The sequence below is a fragment of the Lampris incognitus genome, chromosome 19 (genome assembly GCF_029633865.1).
Source record: "Lampris incognitus isolate fLamInc1 chromosome 19, fLamInc1.hap2, whole genome shotgun sequence".
Lineage (NCBI taxonomy): Eukaryota > Metazoa > Chordata > Actinopteri > Lampriformes > Lampridae > Lampris > Lampris incognitus.
Window position 1 is genome coordinate 2,722,632 of NC_079229.1, and position 19,622 is coordinate 2,742,253.

At 40.5% G+C, this 19,622-nt stretch overlaps 1 protein-coding gene across 2 annotated transcripts in view; it reads right to left on the bottom strand.

Annotated features, from left to right (window-relative positions):
* Nucleotides 1-17,647: 17,647 nt before the first annotated feature.
* ptbp2a (polypyrimidine tract binding protein 2a) overlaps nt 17,648-19,622 on the bottom strand; it is a 31,536-nt gene continuing 29,561 nt past the window's right edge. For both annotated transcript variants that reach the window (XM_056299016.1, XM_056299015.1), the window contains exon 14: nt 17,648-19,259. In XM_056299016.1, coding sequence (XP_056154991.1) covers nt 19,130-19,259 — 130 coding nt within the window. In that variant the 3' untranslated portion in view covers nt 17,648-19,129. The remainder of the gene's footprint in view (nt 19,260-19,622) is intronic.

Consider the following 19,622-nt stretch of genomic DNA (forward strand, 5'->3'; position numbering starts at 1 on the left):
GGGGGCAGTCCTGGTTACACATGCTCTCTAGCAATCACAAGAAGGGGGTCATTTCTGGTGTTAAGGAACGTATCTAGGCCTATTGTTGTTGTTTTGTAGGCAGTTTCCAGTTGGATTAGACCCCTGCCACCCTCGTTTCTGGGGAGGTACAGTATATCCACATCTGATTTTGGGTGGTGCATCCTCTCTAAGGTGAATATTTTTCTTGTTTTTCTATCTAGTTTCCTGGATAGAGAAAACAATTATTATTATTATTATTATTATACATAAACATTGCATAGACATTCTGAGAGTTAAGTTTTCAGAATTGCGGGGGTCTACGTGTAACCTCTATATTCTGGTCACGACTTCAGAGCAGAAACCACACCCAGGCAGATGCGTCAGGTTCAGGCGACAAATGTTCCCATTTATTATTGTCCGGCAATGAATCGAGGTAACAGTTGGTCAAGTTGGAGTTCCAACATGCGTGGTGCTCCAGCGCCGCCTTCTCCGCACTCGTTACGGAGAGGGCGATGACACAGAACAAACAAGACATGACAATGAAAACACAATAAACGTACATAAACTTAACATTGAACACAGGGGTACAATCCATCATTCCAATGTTACGTTACACTTGTCTTACTCCAGTTAACAAGTGTGATCGTACAGTTTGACTGGTACACATGTACACACGAGCCAACGCACCCACGTCACATGACCCGTTCTCTCATTCTGCAGTACGCAGTCTGCTAGCTAACATGCTAGCATGCAAAGAACAAGACACATTTTATTACACGGCAGAAAATACGCAGTAAACATACCTGGCAATGAATCAAAACAACAGCCGGTCAAGTCCGAGTTACAATATGCACAGTACTCCGGTTCCTGTACATGAAAATAAAATACAGTCAGAAGTTTGTTTAGAATGGTCGCGACAACCATGTGCACCTCATTAGCAATAGCTAGCATGTCAGGACGTGTTCAGCTAGCATCAATATATCTGCTAAAAATCATAGAAGCACCTGGAGAAACCCAATTCTCATGTGAGACTTTTATTTGCTGAGTTCTTTTCGGCTTTTACCAAGAGGCAGCCTCACATTTTGATCGAGTGGCTTGCTTCTTATTTTAAGTTACCGGGTCAGCTTTTAATGTTGCTTTTAAACGTTTTAACAGACAGAAGCCAGCAGGTTTTAGTTGATGGAGTTCTGTCCAATGTCCTGGTCTCAAACAGGGGCTCACCGGAGGGTTGCGTTCTTTCCCCCCTGCTTTTTATTGTTTGTGCAGACAGCTGCGGGTCTTCTAAAGAGGGGAGCGACCTGGTGAAACTCTCTGACGATACCGCACGTTTGTCTCTTCAGGGCTCGGAGTCGGGTCGTGGTTGTGCCCTACCTGCCTTTGTCGACTGGTGCGATGACAACTTCCTTGACCTTAAAGTGTCAAAAATTAAGGAACTTATCATTGATTTTGGGAAGAACAGTGATAAACCCAAAGCTAGCACTATACATGGCGAGGATGTTCTAATTGTTGACACTTACAAGCATAGCCGGCCCGTCCTATAGGCGACATAGGCGGTCGCCTAGGGCAGTGTTTCTCAACCGGGGGTCCGCGGACCCCTAGTGGGCCGTGGTGTAATTGCAAGGGGTCCGTGAAAATAAAATATCTTTAAAAAAAAGATCCTATGACATTTATAGAAATAGGATTATTTTACTCAAATGTGACTGAGACCTTTATCTACCTAAACTATAAAGGGTAACAGGACTTTTTTCTCTAATTACATCTGTTTCACAAGTGTCATTTATTGTATTTTAATAAGAGATCTCGCTCCCGTTTGCATTGTTAAAAGTTACTGCATAAAAATTCTGTTGTTACATATATCTGAAAGTTACTGAATACATATTCTGTTTTGTTACATATATCTGAAAGTTACTGCATAAGAATTCTGTTTTGTTAACTATATCTAAGTTACAACTGAAAGCTCTTATTTTTGCCCCAAAGAGTGAATAAATGCTATAATGCAATTTAAAATGCAGTTTCTACTGTTTCTATCAAATTGCAACCCCCTCCCCCAAGATCAGGTGGAGGGGTCCTCAGGGTAGATCAAAAATATGCAGGGGGTCCAGGACCCCAAAAAGGTTGAGAACCACTGGCCTAGGGCCCCGAAAGGCTCAAGATTTTATTTTATTTTTTTACAAATAATAATCGCCGCGTTGCTCAATGTCCCAGAGAAACACTGTGACTGGTGTAATGAGGTGTCTGCAAGGATGATTGAATAATTTCTGGCGAATCAGCTGATTTCACCAGTCACCTGACGGGTGTGGGCTGGGCTAGATTGTCAACGCAACAGTCATCTCAAATGTCGGCTAGGCAGTACCCCTCTGGCGCCCAAAAAAGAAAACGTAAAAAAGAAGATGAAGATGGCACAACTGGCTAAGCAGCAACGTTATTAGCTAGCTAGCCAGCTAGATTTAGCTACCATCCATCATCATCAGTATTAACTTGTTATAGTAGCTAGTAGCCTAGCGTGCAGTAATAATAGAAGTAACATTAACTGTATGCAGAAATATTGCAAGAAGGATCATTTATTAAGGAGAAATGGCATTGTTTGCCTGAAATCAAGTTATGCTAGGAAAGATTAGCATGGCCCCTGCGCAAGGATGACTTGCAGACGGCGGTCGGGACTTTGAAAAGCCCGGCTGCCTACTTTCTGTCCCCTCATATCAGGCTAGTGCTAGCTAGTTAGGTAATTTAGCTGAGATACACAGAGCAACGCCAAAGTACCCGTTTGGTTCATGAACTGCAACAGTGATGCACCATTTAACTAGCCAAGCTGCTTTTTTTTTCTTCTAACCAGACAGAATGGCGAGTGGTCTTAAAACAACGCGGCAGAACATCTAGATTTTAGGCGATTTGTAGGGGACTGGCGCCACCCAGTGGATGTTTGTGAAACTACACTCCATTGACTTCAATTCGTTCGCGAAAATTGGCTGAAAGTTACATACTGTAGTTCTAGAACCAGGCATTGGGGGTAGTGAGTGGGAAAGAAAGGGGCTCGATTCTCCCTATTACAAGGCAGTGTTCCATCAAAACAATTTTGAAGCTGTTATTTTAAGATAAAAATGTTACCTAGTGCTTCAATTTACTCACCAATGACTAAATTTACCTGCCTTTGGCAAGTAAATAGGGTTAATTTTCAACCCTGGCTTCTGTATTCCTGTAGGAGCTTTGTTGAAATTTCTTAGTGGGCCCCCACCCCCAGCACATGTGACAACCCAGCCACCTCCCCAAGAGTCTCCTACTACTACTGTTGGTGAGTAATGTTTCAAAATACTGTGTTATTTGTGTGACATTGCAGATATCCAGTATGTCCATTTTAGGTCAAGGTTTTCTGGTTATTATATATTATCTCATCCTCTATGTCTGCTTGAAGGTCCTTCTACTCAAAAGGACCCCGACCCAGGTCCTTCTACTCAAAAGGGAGTCTGACTCAGGTCCTTCTACTCAAGGGGACCCTGACCCAGGTCCTTCTACTGAAGTTTGTCCTACTACTGCTGGTAAGAGAAAAATACTGTTTCATAGTCTACAGTGTGTTATATCATGTCATGTGTGACATTGCAGGACATTTATAGTGTCTTATATGTCTGCTTGTAGGTCCTTTTTCTCAGAAGGATCCTGACCCAGGTCCTTCTACTCAAAAAGACCCTGACCCAGGTCCTTCTACTCAAGGGGACCCTGACCCAGGTTCTTCTACTGAAGTTTGTCCTACTACTGCTGGTAAGAGAAAAATACTGTTTCATAGTCTACAGTGTGTTATATCATGTCATGTGTGACATTGCAGGACATTTATAGAGAGAAACCTCGCTTTAAGAGGATCAAGTGACACATTGTACCAGCCAGACAACAGTAACTTTGAAAGACGTGGAACTTCTTGCTAAGTTTGATCCTGTAATACAGCAACATATTGCAAGGGTGCAAAGTGCAGTTGGATATCATCCACATTACACAGGGAAAACTGTTCAGAATTAACTAATTGCAGCAACGAGTGGCAAAGAAATGGAAGAAGTTGTGACCGAAATCAAAGCAGCCAAATACTTCTCAATAATATTAGACTGCACCCCCGATTTAAGCCACCAAGAACAAATGTCTGCAATCATTCAAATAGTCGGTTTCAATTACATGCCAGAGATCAAGGAACATTTCATTGGTTTTCTTGTGGCAGACGAAAGCACTGGTGAACGTTTGGCAAACCTCATACTCAAAAAGTTAAATGAACACGGGTCCGCGGTGGCGTAGCGGTCTAAGCGTCGGCTTGGTGTCGATGCAGTTGCCCACTGGGGACTGGGGTTCGCGCCCCGGTCTCGTCAGATCCGACTATGGCCGGACTCGATGAAGCAGCAATCATTGGCAACGCTGTCTTCGGGAGGGGGGCGGAGTCGGCTTGTGTTCGTCACGTGAATGCGTCTCTGTCTGTGTCGGAAAAACAGTGGTTCGGCTTGGATTCGCCTTGTCACGAAAGTGGGGAGGCGCTTTCCTTCGAGACTGCCGGCCGGAGAGATGCAGTTGGCGAACGCATGCAATACGAGGGTGGGTGTTTGAATTAAAATAGGGATCAATTGGCCACTAAATTGGGAGAAAAAAGGGGGGAAAAAAAAAAAGTTAAATGAACACAATCTCCCATTTGGTGACTGCAGAGGTCAGGCTTACGATAATGGAGTGAACATGTGTGGGAAACACAAGGGTGTACAGGCCAGACTCTTAGACGTGAATCCCCGAGCCTTTTTTTTTTTTTTTTTTTTTTTGCGCTGTGGGGCACATACCCTGAACTTAGTTGTTTCTGATGAAGCCAAAGCCTCCACAGATGCAATTAGTTACTTTGGATACCTGCAAAATATCTATGTCCTTTTTTCAGCAAGTGTTCAGAGATGGACAATCCTGAAAAAAACATGTTCCGATTAGTGTGAAGTCCTGGGAAGAAACTAGGTGGGAGAGCAGAATCAAAAGTGTAGAGGCTCTATGGCTATGCTATCAGGCTGCAGAGGTAAGGGAGGCCCTCTTGGAGGTGAGGGATAAGGCCACTGACAGAAACATCAGGATTGAAGCTCAGTCTTTGGCAGAAGAGATGGGCTCATACCGTTTTTCTGTTTGCTCGGTTGTGTTGTATGACATTCTAGCAAAGATCCAGCATGTCAGCAAACTTATGCAGTCATCTGAAATGCAGTTAGATGTAGCTGTTGATCTGCTCAGGGACACATAGAGATTCCTTGCCGACTACAGAGTCACTGGTTTCGCAGCAGCTCAAGCAACAGCTAAAGAAATTTGTGATGGATGAATGTGGATGCCACACTAAAGCAGAAGCGGCTGAGAAGCACCAGACGGCAGTTTGTCTATGAATCGTGTGATGAGCCTTTCAGAGATGCGTTAAAGAGGTTAGAGGTGACATTCTTTAACACTTGTAGATGCAGCCAAATTGTCTATTGAGGAAAGGTTTGTCTGTCTGTCTGTCTGAGGTGAAAGACAAGTTCAGTGTGCTGAAAAACTTTACTAATCTGACAAAGGATGAACTGTCAACTCAGTGTGAGACACTTAGTGCTGCTCTAATAACAAATCGTGATCATGACATCAATGGTAGGGAGCTGGCCCAGGAGTTAAGAAGCTTACCACAGTTGCCTTCACCCAATATGTCCCTGCTGGGCTTCCTATCATTCATTCACACGCAGCATTTGAAAGAGGTTTACCCCAACCTCTGGACAGCTCTTTGTATTGCATTAACCCTACCAGTAACTGTGGCCAGTGCAGAGAGAAGCGTTTCAAAGCTAAAACTAATTAACGTCCGCGGTGGCGTAGCGGTCTAAGCATCGACTTGGTCTCGATGCAGTTGCCCACTGGGGACTGGGGTTCGCGCCCCGGTCTCGTCAGATCCGACTATGGCCGGACTCGAGGAAGCAGCAATCATTGGCAACGCTGTCTTCGGGAGGGGGGCGGAGTTGGCTTGTGTTCGTCATGTGAATGCGTCTCTGTGTGTGTCGGAAAAACAGTGGTTCGGCTTGGATTCGCCTTGTCACGAAAGTGCGATTCTCAGTGTGAATCATAAAATAAGTGAGAGAATCACATACAATTCAATTCAATTTATTGTCCTTAAAAACAATGTGCAGGCACATGTTAAAAATGAAATGAGGGCTGTGGCTTCACCAAACAGTGCAAGACAGACACAGACAAACACAGTATAAGATATACACACATGAAGGCCAAAAGCTAAAAATAAGTTAAAAAGAGCTGGAGTACAAAATATTTAAAAATACCTACAGACATTCAGTGGGTGGCCAGGTTCAGGTGGGCAACAGCTTGTGGAAAGAAGCTGTTTTTGAGCCTGGTAGTGCGGGCTCGGAGGCTCCTGTAGCGCCTCCCAGAGCACAGGGGGGAGAACAGTCCATGGTTGGGGTGGGTGAGATCTCTGCTGATGCTCAGACCCCTTCGAAGGCAGCGTTTGTGGTAAATGTCTTGATATGAATGTCTTGATGTCGTGATAAATGTCAATGGTGTAATCAATGATTTTGCTGCTGTGAAGTCACGTAGAGTCAAAATCTAAAATATACTCTACTGAGAGCTATACTGTGAGCAGAGAAATGTACTGTGAGTTATACTGAGAGATATACTGAGAAATATACTGTGAGTTATACTGAGAGATATACTGAGAAATATACTGTGAGATATACTGAGAAATATACTGTGAGTTATATTGAGAGATATACTGAGAGATATACTGCGAGTTGTACTGAGAGATATACTGTGAACTATACTGTGAACTATACTGTGAGCAGAGAAATGTACTGTGAGTTATACTGAGAGATATACTGAGAAATATACTGTGAGTTATACTGAGAGATATACTGAGAAATATACTGTGAGATATACTGAGAAATATACTGTGAGTTATATTGAGAGATATACTGAGAGATATACTGCGAGTTGTACTGAGAGATATACTGTGAAATATACTGTGAGTTATACTGTGAAATATACTGTGAGTTATACTGAGAAAAATACTGTGGGTTATATTGAGAAATATACTGTGGGTTATACTGAGAAATATACTGCGAGTTATACTGAGAAATATACTGTGAGTTATACTGAGAGATATACTGAGAAATATACTGTGAGATATACTGAGAAATATACTGTGAGTTATATTGAGAGATATACTGAGAGATATACTGCGAGTTATACTGAGAGATATACTGAGAGATATACTGTGAAATATACTCTGAGTTATACTGAGAGATATACTGAGAATTATACTGAGAGATATACTGAGAAATATACTGCGAGTTATACTGAGAGATATACTGAGAGATATACTGAGAAATATACTGTGAGTTATGCTGAGAGATATACTGAGAAATATACTGTGAGTTACACTGACAAAAATACTGTGGGTTATATTGAGAAATATACTGTGGGTTATACTGAGAAATATACTGCGAGTTATATTGAGAGATACGTATACTGAGAAATATACTGTGAGTTATACTGAGAAAGATACTGTGGGTTATACTGAGAAATATACTGTGGGTTATACTGAGAAATATACTGCGAGTTATACTGAGAGATATACTGTGAGTTATACTGAGAAATATACAGTGAGTTATACTGAGAAATATACAGTGAGCTATACTGAGAAATATACTGTGAGTTATACTGAGAAATATACTGAGAGATATACTGAGAAATATACTGAAGAGATATACTGTGAAATATACTGTGAGTTATACTGAGAAATATACTGAGAGATATACTGTGACTTATACTGAGAAATATACTGTGAGTTGTACTGAGAAATATACTGCCAGTTATACTGAGAGATATACTGAGAAATATACTGCCAGTTATACCGAGAGATATACTGCGAGTTATACTGAGACATATACTGTGAGTTATGGTGAGAAATATACTGCGAGTTATACTGAGAGATATACTGTGAAATATACTGTGAGTTATACTGAGAAATATACAGTGAGCTATACTGAGAAATATACTGTGAGATATACTGTGAGTTATACTGAGAAATATACTGAAGAGATATACTGTGAGTTATACTGAGAAATATACTGAGAGATATACTGTGAGATATACTGAGAAATATACTGTGAGTTATACTGAGAAATATACTGCCAGTTATACTGAGAGATATACTAAGAAATATACTGCGAGTTATACTGAGAGATATACTGTGAGTTATGCTGAGAAATATACTGCCAGTTATACTGAGAGATATGCTGTGAGTTATGCTGAGAAATATACTGCGAGTTATACTGAGAGATATACTGTGAGTTATACTGAGAAATATACAGTGACTTATACTGAGAAATATACTGTGAGTTATGCTGAGAGATATACTGAGAAATATACTGTGAGTTACACTGAGAAAAATACTGTGGGTTATATTGAGAAATATACTGTGGGTTATACTGAGAAATATACTGCGAGTTATTTTGAGAGATATACTGTGAGCTATATTGAGAGATACGTATACTGAGAAATATACTGTGAGTTATACTGAGAAATATACTGTGGGTTATACTGAGAAATATACTGTGGGTTATACTGAGAAATATACTGCGAGTTATATTGAGAGATATACTGTGTTATACTGAGAAAGATACTGTGGGTTATACTGAGAAATATACTGCGAGTTATACTGAGAGATATACAGTGAGTTATACTGAGAAATATACAGTGAGTTATACTGAGAAATATACTGTGAGATATACTGTGAGTTATACTGAGAAATATACTGAGACATATACTGTGAAATATACTGTGAGTTATACTGAGAAATATACTGAGAGATATACTGAGAAATATACAGTGAGCTATACTGAGAAATATACTGTGAGATATACTGTGAGTTATACTGAGAAATATATTGAAGAGATGTGCTGTGAAATATACTGTGAGTTATACTGAGAAATATACTGAGAGATATACTGTGAGTTATACTGAGAAATATACTGTGAGTTATACTGAGAAATATACTGAGAGATATACTGTGAAATATACTGTGAGTTATACTGAGAAATATACTGGCGGTTATACTGAGAGATATACTGAGAAATATACTGCGAGTTATACTGAGAGATATACTGTGAGTTATGCTGAGAAATATACTGCGAGTTATACTGAGAGATATACTGAGAGATATACTGAGAAATATACTGTGAGTTACACTGAGAAAAATACTGTGGGTTATACTGAGAAATATACTGCGAGTTATACTGAGAGATATACTGTGAGTTATGGTGAGAAATATACTGCCAGTTATACTGAGAGATATACTGAGAGATATACTGTGAAATATACTCTGAGTTATACTGAGAGATATACTGAGAATTATACTGAGAGATATACTGAGAAATATACTGCGAGTTATACTGAGAGATATACTGAGAGATATACTGAGAAATATACTGTGAGTTATGCTGAGAGATATACTGAGAAATATACTGTGAGTTACACTGACAAAAATACTGTGGGTTATATTGAGAAATATACTGTGGGTTATACTGAGAAATATACTGCGAGTTATATTGAGAGATACGTATACTGAGAAATATACTGTGAGTTATACTGAGAAAGATACTGTGGGTTATACTGAGAAATATACTGTGGGTTATACTGAGAAATATACTGCGAGTTATACTGAGAGATATACTGTGAGTTATACTGAGAAATATACAGTGAGTTATACTGAGAAATATACAGTGAGCTATACTGAGAAATATACTGTGAGTTATACTGAGAAATATACTGAGAGATATACTGAGAAATATACTGAAGAGATATACTGTGAAATATACTGTGAGTTATACTGAGAAATATACTGAGAGATATACTGTGACTTATACTGAGAAATATACTGTGAGTTGTACTGAGAAATATACTGCCAGTTATACTGAGAGATATACTGAGAAATATACTGTGAGTTATACTGAGAAATATACTGCCAGTTATACCGAGAGATATACTGCGAGTTATACTGAGACATATACTGTGAGTTATGGTGAGAAATATACTGCGAGTTATACTGAGAGATATACTGTGAAATATACTGTGAGTTATACTGAGAAATATACAGTGAGCTATACTGAGAAATATACTGTGAGATATACTGTGAGTTATACTGAGAAATATACTGAAGAGATATACTGTGAGTTATACTGAGAAATATACTGAGAGATATACTGTGAGATATACTGAGAAATATACTGTGAGTTATACTGAGAAATATACTGCCAGTTATACTGAGAGATATACTAAGAAATATACTGCGAGTTATACTGAGAGATATACTGTGAGTTATGCTGAGAAATATACTGCCAGTTATACTGAGAGATATGCTGTGAGTTATGCTGAGAAATATACTGCGAGTTATACTGAGAGATATACTGTGAGTTATACTGAGAAATATACAGTGACTTATACTGAGAAATATACTGTGAGTTATGCTGAGAGATATACTGAGAAATATACTGTGAGTTACACTGAGAAAAATACTGTGGGTTATATTGAGAAATATACTGTGGGTTATACTGAGAAATATACTGCGAGTTATTTTGAGAGATATACTGTGAGCTATATTGAGAGATACGTATACTGAGAAATATACTGTGAGTTATACTGAGAAATATACTGTGGGTTATACTGAGAAATATACTGTGGGTTATACTGAGAAATATACTGCGAGTTATATTGAGAGATATACTGTGAGTTATACTGAGAAAGATACTGTGGGTTATACTGAGAAATATACTGCGAGTTATACTGAGAGATATACAGTGAGTTATACTGAGAAATATACAGTGAGTTATACTGAGAAATATACTGTGAGATATACTGTGAGTTATACTGAGAAATATACTGAGACATATACTGTGAAATATACTGTGAGTTATACTGAGAAATATACTGAGAGATATACTGAGAAATATACAGTGAGCTATACTGAGAAATATACTGTGAGATATACTGTGAGTTATACTGAGAAATATATTGAAGAGATGTGCTGTGAAATATACTGTGAGTTATACTGAGAAATATACTGAGAGATATACTGTGAGTTATACTGAGAAATATACTGTGAGTTATACTGAGAAATATACTGAGAGATATACTGTGAAATATACTGTGAGTTATACTGAGAAATATACTGGCGGTTATACTGAGAGATATACTGAGAAATATACTGCGAGTTATACTGAGAGATATACTGTGAGTTATGCTGAGAAATATACTGCGAGTTATACTGAGAGATATACTGAGAGATATACTGAGAAATATACTGTGAGTTACACTGAGAAAAATACTGTGGGTTATACTGAGAAATATACTGCGAGTTATACTGAGAGATATACTGTGAGTTATGGTGAGAAATATACTGCCAGTTATACTGAGAGATATACTGAGAAATATACTGCGAGTTATACTGACAGATATACTGTGAGTTATGCTGAGAAATATACTGCGAGTTATACTGTGAAATATACTGTGAGTTATACTGAGAAATATACAGTGACTTATACTGAGAAATATACTGTGAGTTATGCTGAGAGATATACTGAGAAATATACTGTGAGTTACACTGAGAAAAATACTGTGGGTTATATTGAGAAATATATTGTGGGTTATACTGAGAAATATACTGCGAGTTATTTTGAGAGATATACTGTGAGCTATATTGAGAGATACGTATACTGAGAAATATACTGTGAGTTATACTGAGAAATATACTGTGGGTTATACTGAGAAATATACTGTGGGTTATACTGAGAAACATACTGCGAGTTATACTTAGAGATATACTGTGAGTTATACTGAGAAAGATACTGTGGGTTATACTAAGAAATATACTGCAAGTTATACTGAGAGATATACTGTGAGTTATACTGAGAAATATACAGTGAGCTATACTGAGAAATATACTGTGAGATATACTGTGAGTTATACTGAGAAATATACAGTGACTTATACTGAGAAATATACTGTGTTATACTGAGAAATATACTGCGAGTTATACTGAGAGATATACTGAGAGATATACTGAGAAATATACAGTGAGCTATACTGAGAAATATACTGTGAGATATACTGTGAGTTATACTGGGAAATATACTGAGAGATATACTGAGAAATATACTGAAGAGATATACTGTGAAATATACTGAGAGATATACTTTGAGTTATACTGAGAAATATACTGTGAGTTATACTGAGAAATATACTGCCAGTTATACTGAGAGATATACTGAGAAATATACTGAGAGATATACTGAGAAATATACTGAGAGATGTACTGAGAAATATACTGCGAGTTATACTGAGAGATATACTGTGAGTTATGGTGAGAAATATACTGCGAGTTATACTGAGAGATATACTGTGAAATATACTGTGAGTTATACTGAGAAATATACTGCCAGTTATACTGAGAGATATACTGAGAGATATACTGAGAAATATACTGCCAGTTATATTGAGAGATATACTGAGAAATATACTGCGAGATATACTGTGAGTTATGCTGAGAGATATACTGTGAGTTATACCGAGATATACTGAGAAAGATACTGTGGGTTATACTGAGAAATATACTGAGAGATATACTCTGAGTTATACTGAGAAATATACTGAGGGATATACTGAGAAATATACTGTGAGTTATACTGAGAAATATACTGAGAGATATACTGTGAGTTATACTGAGAAATATACTGCCAGTTATACTGAGAGATATACTGAGAAATATACTGTGAGTTATACTGAGAAATATACTGCCAGTTATACTGAGAGATATACTGTGAGTTATACTGAGAAATATACTGCCAGTTATATTGAGAGATATACTGAGAAATATACTGCGAGATATACTGTGAGTTATGCTGAGAGATATACTGAGAGATATACTGTGAGTTATACTGAGAAATACTGAGAAAGATACTGTGGGTTATACTGAGAAATATACTGTGAGTTATACTGAGAAATATACTGAGAGATATACTGTGAAATATACTGTGAGTTATACTGAGAAATATACTGCGAGTTATACTGAGAAATATACTGCGAGATATACTGAGAGATATACTGAGTGAGCTATACTGAGAAATATACAGGGAACTATTGTGGGCTATACTGCCAAATATACATTGTAGCACTATTTTTTGTGACCAATTTTTGTGTTAGTTTTGACAAAGTTTACAGGTGTACATTAACAAAAAAGTTACAAGTATACGTACAAGTATACGTACATTCTGTACAATATAGTACATTATAGCACTATTTATAAATATCTTTAAAAGTAATATCATTGTTGCCTGTCCAATTTTATTTGTATTATTTGTTAGTTTGGGGGGGGGGGGGCATTTTCAAGATGTAGCCTAGGGCCCAGCAGACCCACGGGCCGGCCCTGCTTGTAAGTACTAAGTACTTGGGACCGTATTCGACTCCCAACTCAAGTTCGATTGTCAAGCGTGGACAGAAAGAATTCACTTCTCTGCGGAAGCTGAACTCCTTTCATGTCTGTAACACCAACTTGTGTATTTTGGACCCGTCATTTATTGAAAGTCTTACCTTTGTCCTCTGTGTCGGTTCAACGGGTTGACTGTGAAGGACAGGAACCTCCTAAACAGCATGGTTCAGGTCTGCTCCAAAACAATGGGAGTCCAGCAGGGAGACTCGTGCTCCCCCCTCTGGGAGAACCGTGTGGCCCAGAAAGCAGAAGGACTTGTTAGCCGACCTGACCACGTCCAATCCAGTCAGTTCACTGTGAGCCCTCAGGCGGCGCTATAAAGCCCCCCCCCCCCCCCCCAGGGAAACCAATCGCTATTCTAGGCCCTTCATCCCTTCTGCTGTCCGGCTGTTAAATGCTGAGATTCGTCATTTTAAGAGGATGCGTTATATTGTTTTAGACCACAGTAGTAGGTCCATGCCTCGTCTGTGTTTGGCCCGGCTGGTGGGTCTGCAGGTTCACTGACTGGAGGGGGGAAAGGTAACGAAGCAATGCATCTTAGACTGCTTCGTCTGTTTCTGTATCGTTCTGTTCTTTTAACCTGTGTGAATGTCGCCCTGGGCCACCTGGTCCTCCCTGGTGTGAGTCTGCATGCGGCGCCACATGAGGGGGACGGTGTGCATCTCTTGCCCGTGTACCGATCTGTCTGTCGTCTCCGACATGGTGGTGGTGGTGGTGGTGATGGTGGCCGCTTGTCTGGGAGTTTGTGTAATGGTCTGGGTAGAGACTGTAAAACTGAACTGGCCTTCTGGGATAAATGAAGTCTGAATCTGAATCAAAATAAACATTCCCAACTCTCTGATCTCCGTGCAGTGTGATCTCGGTCCAGTCGTAAGGCTCTTGACAGTTGGGTGAAACTTGTGACGTAACACAAAACGGGAGCGGAGCTCATATGATGCTGACGTACCGTCTTCACCACAGCCATCACGGCAAGGGGACGACTGTGACAAAGGCTGCTAACTCCAACCAACCAGTAATAGCCAGGCGATACCAGAAGGGGGCGCCATTGTAACGTAACACAAATAAATAATAAATAGCCCATGAACCGTTATTCCCTTGGGAATATAAAAGTAATATTTTCACGAACTTCACACAAATAAATGCAGGTATTTTCATTGCTGCAACGTGAGGACCAGATGCCGGACCTCACGACTTGTCGTGAGGCCCGGCATCTGGTCCTCCCGACAAGTCGTGAGGCCCGGCATCTGGTCCTCCCGACAAGTCGTGAGGCCCGGCATCTGAGCCTCACGACTTGTCGTGCACGGCGGGGCGATTTCTGTCTCGATGACTTTACCAAGCACCGTTCTGCCGACCGAATTATAGCATATAGATTATCGATTATCGCAAACAGTTCTCTTCTGTCACATGTCTCTCTGAATGATATCTTCCCCTTCCTCTTCTTCTGTGTGTATGAATGGTGTGATGCGACTCTCCCTTGTGTGCATGTGCAGTCTGTTCTCCCCCCAGCTTGGGAATGTTAGCGTCCAAAAAGAATCTGGATTGGTCTGCATCCATTGTTTTACCCTCCTAAAATGACGTGGAAATGCCTTGACCATGCCTTCAGCTTAGGTTGTCAGTAAAGTGAAGGCGCACAAGCGTCTTCTTCAAACAGTGTAGATTGGGTTAGATTACACAGAATTAGATTGTTTTTTAGCCCGGCCTGCGTTGCACCCTACACCAACGCTCACCCCCGCGCGTGGTGTGTCCACGGGGTGGTGGCTCCACGTTGTGTTTTCGGGCCAAGGCCCAGCTACCAGATGCTTGCTGGTGAGCGTACTTGGTACCAGAACACCTTAGGCTGAAGATCGATGATAGATTTTGTGGTCGTGTCATCAGATCTGTGGCCGTATGTTTTTGACACTCGGGTGAAGAGAGGAGCAGAGCTGTCAACTGATCACCACCTGGTGGTAAATTGGATTAGATGGTGGGGAAGGCTGCTGGATAGACCTGGCCAACCCAAATATGTAGTGAGGGTGAACTGGGAACATCTGGTGGAAGCCCCTGTCCGTGAGGTCTTCAACTTGGCTGTCTCCAGATGGAGACGGCCAAGTTGGGAATGTTGCCAGGACACCGGGGAACCCCCTTCTCTTTGTGATAAGTGCCATGGGATCTTTAATGACCAGTCAGTCAGGACCTCGGTTTAACGTCTCACCTGAAGGACGGCATCTCCTACAGACACAGCACAGTGTCACTGTACTGGGGCATTGGGATTTTTGCTTTTTTATTACGACTAGAGGGAAGACTGCCCCCTATTGGCCCACCAACACCACTTCCTTAGGACCAGAGGGAAGACTGCCCCTTACTGGCCCACCAAGCCCACTTCCAGCAGAAGCTGTTTTTTCCCCGAGCGGTCTCCCATCCAAGGACTAGCCAAGCCCACACCTGCTTAGCTTCCGCCGTGCAGCAGAAGCGGGGTACATGTTGGCATGTCTGCCGGCCACGATAGAGGAGAGCAAGATGTCTTAGAAATGCAATCTGTCAGTTGACTGGGTGGGAAAATTCATCAAGGAGTGCCCATTAGTTAATAAGCCATTAAAGGGCATTAACTGGCTTTTTAATAACTCAGTTGGTCCAAAGTGGGCTTATTGTCTTTCCCGCCTGACTGATGAGCACTTCCAAGTCAGCCAGGGGGACAGAACACAGAGAAGAGACTTGAGAGACAGAGGAGGTGAGCGTCGAACTACAGAACTTTTATTTGGCATGCTACAAAAAAAAGCTGATTACACAAGTGAGACAGAGGAAAATCCAAGAGCAAGGAACACAGTCACAACTCCCATCGTTGGGGGGGGGGGGTAACATTTAATGTGCCGTTTCCAAACTTTTTTCTAATATTTTAACAATTTGACGAGAAAAGGTGACTCAAAGGAAATATACAGCGACTTTTATAGAACCCGTTCCTCTGGATGCATCACTGGACAGGTCAAGTGTATGTTGTAGGGGTTGGAGGGTCAGACACCTAAACACAGTCGGGGGGTCGCATCTATTCACCGATCAGTTCGCGTGTTTAGTGTTTACGCTGACATGTCCGTTTCTGTCAAAATGTTCTTGTTAAAACAAAAGGAACGCTAAAGGCACAAACGTTGGTCCTCACCAAATAGCCTTCTCCTCACTGTACTGTCACAACCACATCACAGTGGAGTCGAGTCTGCAGCTGCTTCAACGTAGGGGTGTGGCGATATCCCGGTACTGACTAACCGTGATATAAAAAGAAAAGACATATCGATATGTTAATAAAACACATATGGCCCAAATTACATTGTTCTAAATAATGAGAAATGTGTTTCCGGCTATCAGTCTGTTTTCACTCACCTCCCCACACCCACCCACCACGCCTGACAGCCATGACACGGCCCTGACGTACCCACTTTCAGAGACCGCTCCCTTATGAGTCGCACAAATCAGTATGGCGTCTGAGCAGGGGGAAGTTACGCCTCCACTTCCGCCGGCCTGCCCAGGCCTTCCCGCCAAGTTAACTCCGCGTTTCTTACATATTCGCACGTGTCCCCGTGAAAAACCATCTCTGATCATCTCAAGGATTCTGTGGAGGATCCGGCAGCTAAACATCTCCAGGCTCCACAACAGCCTGAAATACTCACTGCGGGCGACCGTTTGTCTTTTCTTTGTCCTTCTTTTTGTTTTGTTGCCCTTATTTCCCTCTGACTAAAACTTTGGGAGTTTTGTGAGTTAACTGAACTGAACTGCGTTTGGGAATACTTCCTGATTTTGAGTTTTGTTTGTTGGATAACCGGGAAATCCCGAAGTAGAGTATTTTTGTTGAGTGAACTGAAGTACATTTACTTTGTATACTGAACCGAATTACACAGAACTTCTTTCTTTCCCTTTTTGCTCCAGGATAACCTTTGAAAGATGGTGTGGTTGAGTTTTAAATGAGTGTTTTATGAACCAGCCAGGGGTCGTGTGTGCTTTGTGGGGTTTAACACGGACTCAGACTGGTTTAACTTGGTTAAACCGCTACACTAGCTAGCTAGCTAGCTGCTACCACAGTGTGTGGCTAGCACTGGTGCGCAAAATCATGTGGTGGAAAACAGAGGAATACATGATGTCAGGACCTGGTCAGCAGGCAGTAAATCACAGTATACCAAAGTGGTATCACACACAAACTGTCTGCCCTGCTCCCCGCAGGTGGTTTGTTTCAGTTGGCCTGGATGGCAGATGTTCGGGCTTGTGGATCTTTTGTTTATCAGTTCATCTGGTTGCCTTTTCACTATCCACTAAGTGTAATTGTTCTTTTGGTACGTTTTTGTACAGTTATGGTTACAGACTCTCCACCTCCCTACGCTCGTATTTTGAGTGATTCATTTGCCAAAATAGACAAAATGCATTAAAGATGAATTGACCAATAGCATTATATATATATATAAATACATATATATAATTTATTTGTATTTATTTTTTTACTTTTCTATAGATATCGCCCTCTCCACCTCAAGCTGATGTGTGGTGAGCGTTCTGGTGCAAAAGGCTGCCGTGCATCACCCAGGTGGTGGTTGAGGTGAGTTTCCCTCCTTCATTGTGAAGCGCTCTGGGTGTCTAGATAAAGCGCTGTGTAAATGTAATCCATTATTATTATGGCTATATATTATCACGATAATATCGTTATCGTGAATTCTTTTGGCCACGATCATCATGTAGTGAAAATCTAATATTGTGACAGCCCTATTTCAAAGCATGCAACACTTTCTTATTCCAATTTCTAACAGAACTAGACATGCTAAGAAAACCATTGTCAGTTTCATTTACACCAAACAGCTAGAGATAAAGCAACGTTTTAACAACACGTAGAAACACTCAGCCACGAGCCACATCAAACTTGGGTTTGGAGGGATGAATTATGAAAATAGATAAGTGGGGGAGAAGGAAATTGCAACGTCTGAAAGTTTGTAACTAGAGCTACACCATGTATCACAGGTTGTATGCAGAAAGCATTTATTTCGCTCTGGTGGGGAACAGATTTTGTTCCTTTTGGTAAACAAAAGAACATATGCAAATAACTAAAACCCTGAAAGAAAATATGTCAGCGGCAGCGCTTCAGAAACTGCAGTTAGATCTAAAAGACCAGATGAAAATGGCTCGTATTCTCAACCATCAAAACTACTACCTAAATACCAATGTGCCTTAAAAATCATAGAATGGGTATTTAAACATGTTCAGCTGTAGAAAAAGTTGGTATTGTCAAGTAAGGCACATAAGTATCTTATAAACTAAAAAAAGAATGAAATAAGCTCAATATCCATTACTGTTTGCCTCACATTGGGGGACACTGAACGGGACAAAAATATCTTGCCTGTGATACAAAAGCAGTATGAAGGAACAGTTACAGAGGGTCAGAAATGAGGGTCTGGTATCTACACGACTCACATTGCTATAACAATGTTTCTTCATAAGAAAGAAATGACTGAATACAAGTCAAAAGGTTTCAGTCTCTCAAGGAATGATAAAAAAAACAAAACAAAAAAAAAAACACTCAAATCAACCTATCATTTAACCAGTCAATATGTGGTCCCCCAGTGTCCCGAAACAGTCCAACTGCTTGTTGACCGGTGAGGATACATTAAAGCCATGGGATAGTTTTTAAATAGTGGACTTGGAGAAGGAGACCCTTAGGTGTTGGTTGCCCCCCATGTTGTAGTTGTGGAGGTCAATCAGGGCCTGGATGGCCTCCTCCACTGTTGACATTTGAAGAAGAGCCATTTTGTGGTCTCTGTAAATAGAAGGTAAAGGTAAGGATGCCAACTTGCTTGACATTTTTGTGGGAGACAATGCAGACAAACTTACGACTCTTTCAAAAACTGACTCGCTGTAGGCTGTTTAAAGCCTTGATACTTGAGCCATGTTTACACTATTCCAAACTGCCTTTTCAAAACGAAGGTCAAAAAAGGGAGGTGGAAAGTAGATGATTTGGGAAAGGCACACGACATTCTTCTGTGAGCTCAACCACAACAAACAAAACGTGGGGTTTAATTAGTAGCATGCAGCTGACAGAATGTGGAGAAAGTGGTCATAAAATTGGTATTTTTTGCTAATCCCCAAAAACGGATCACAAAATGTAAAAATCAAAGAATGA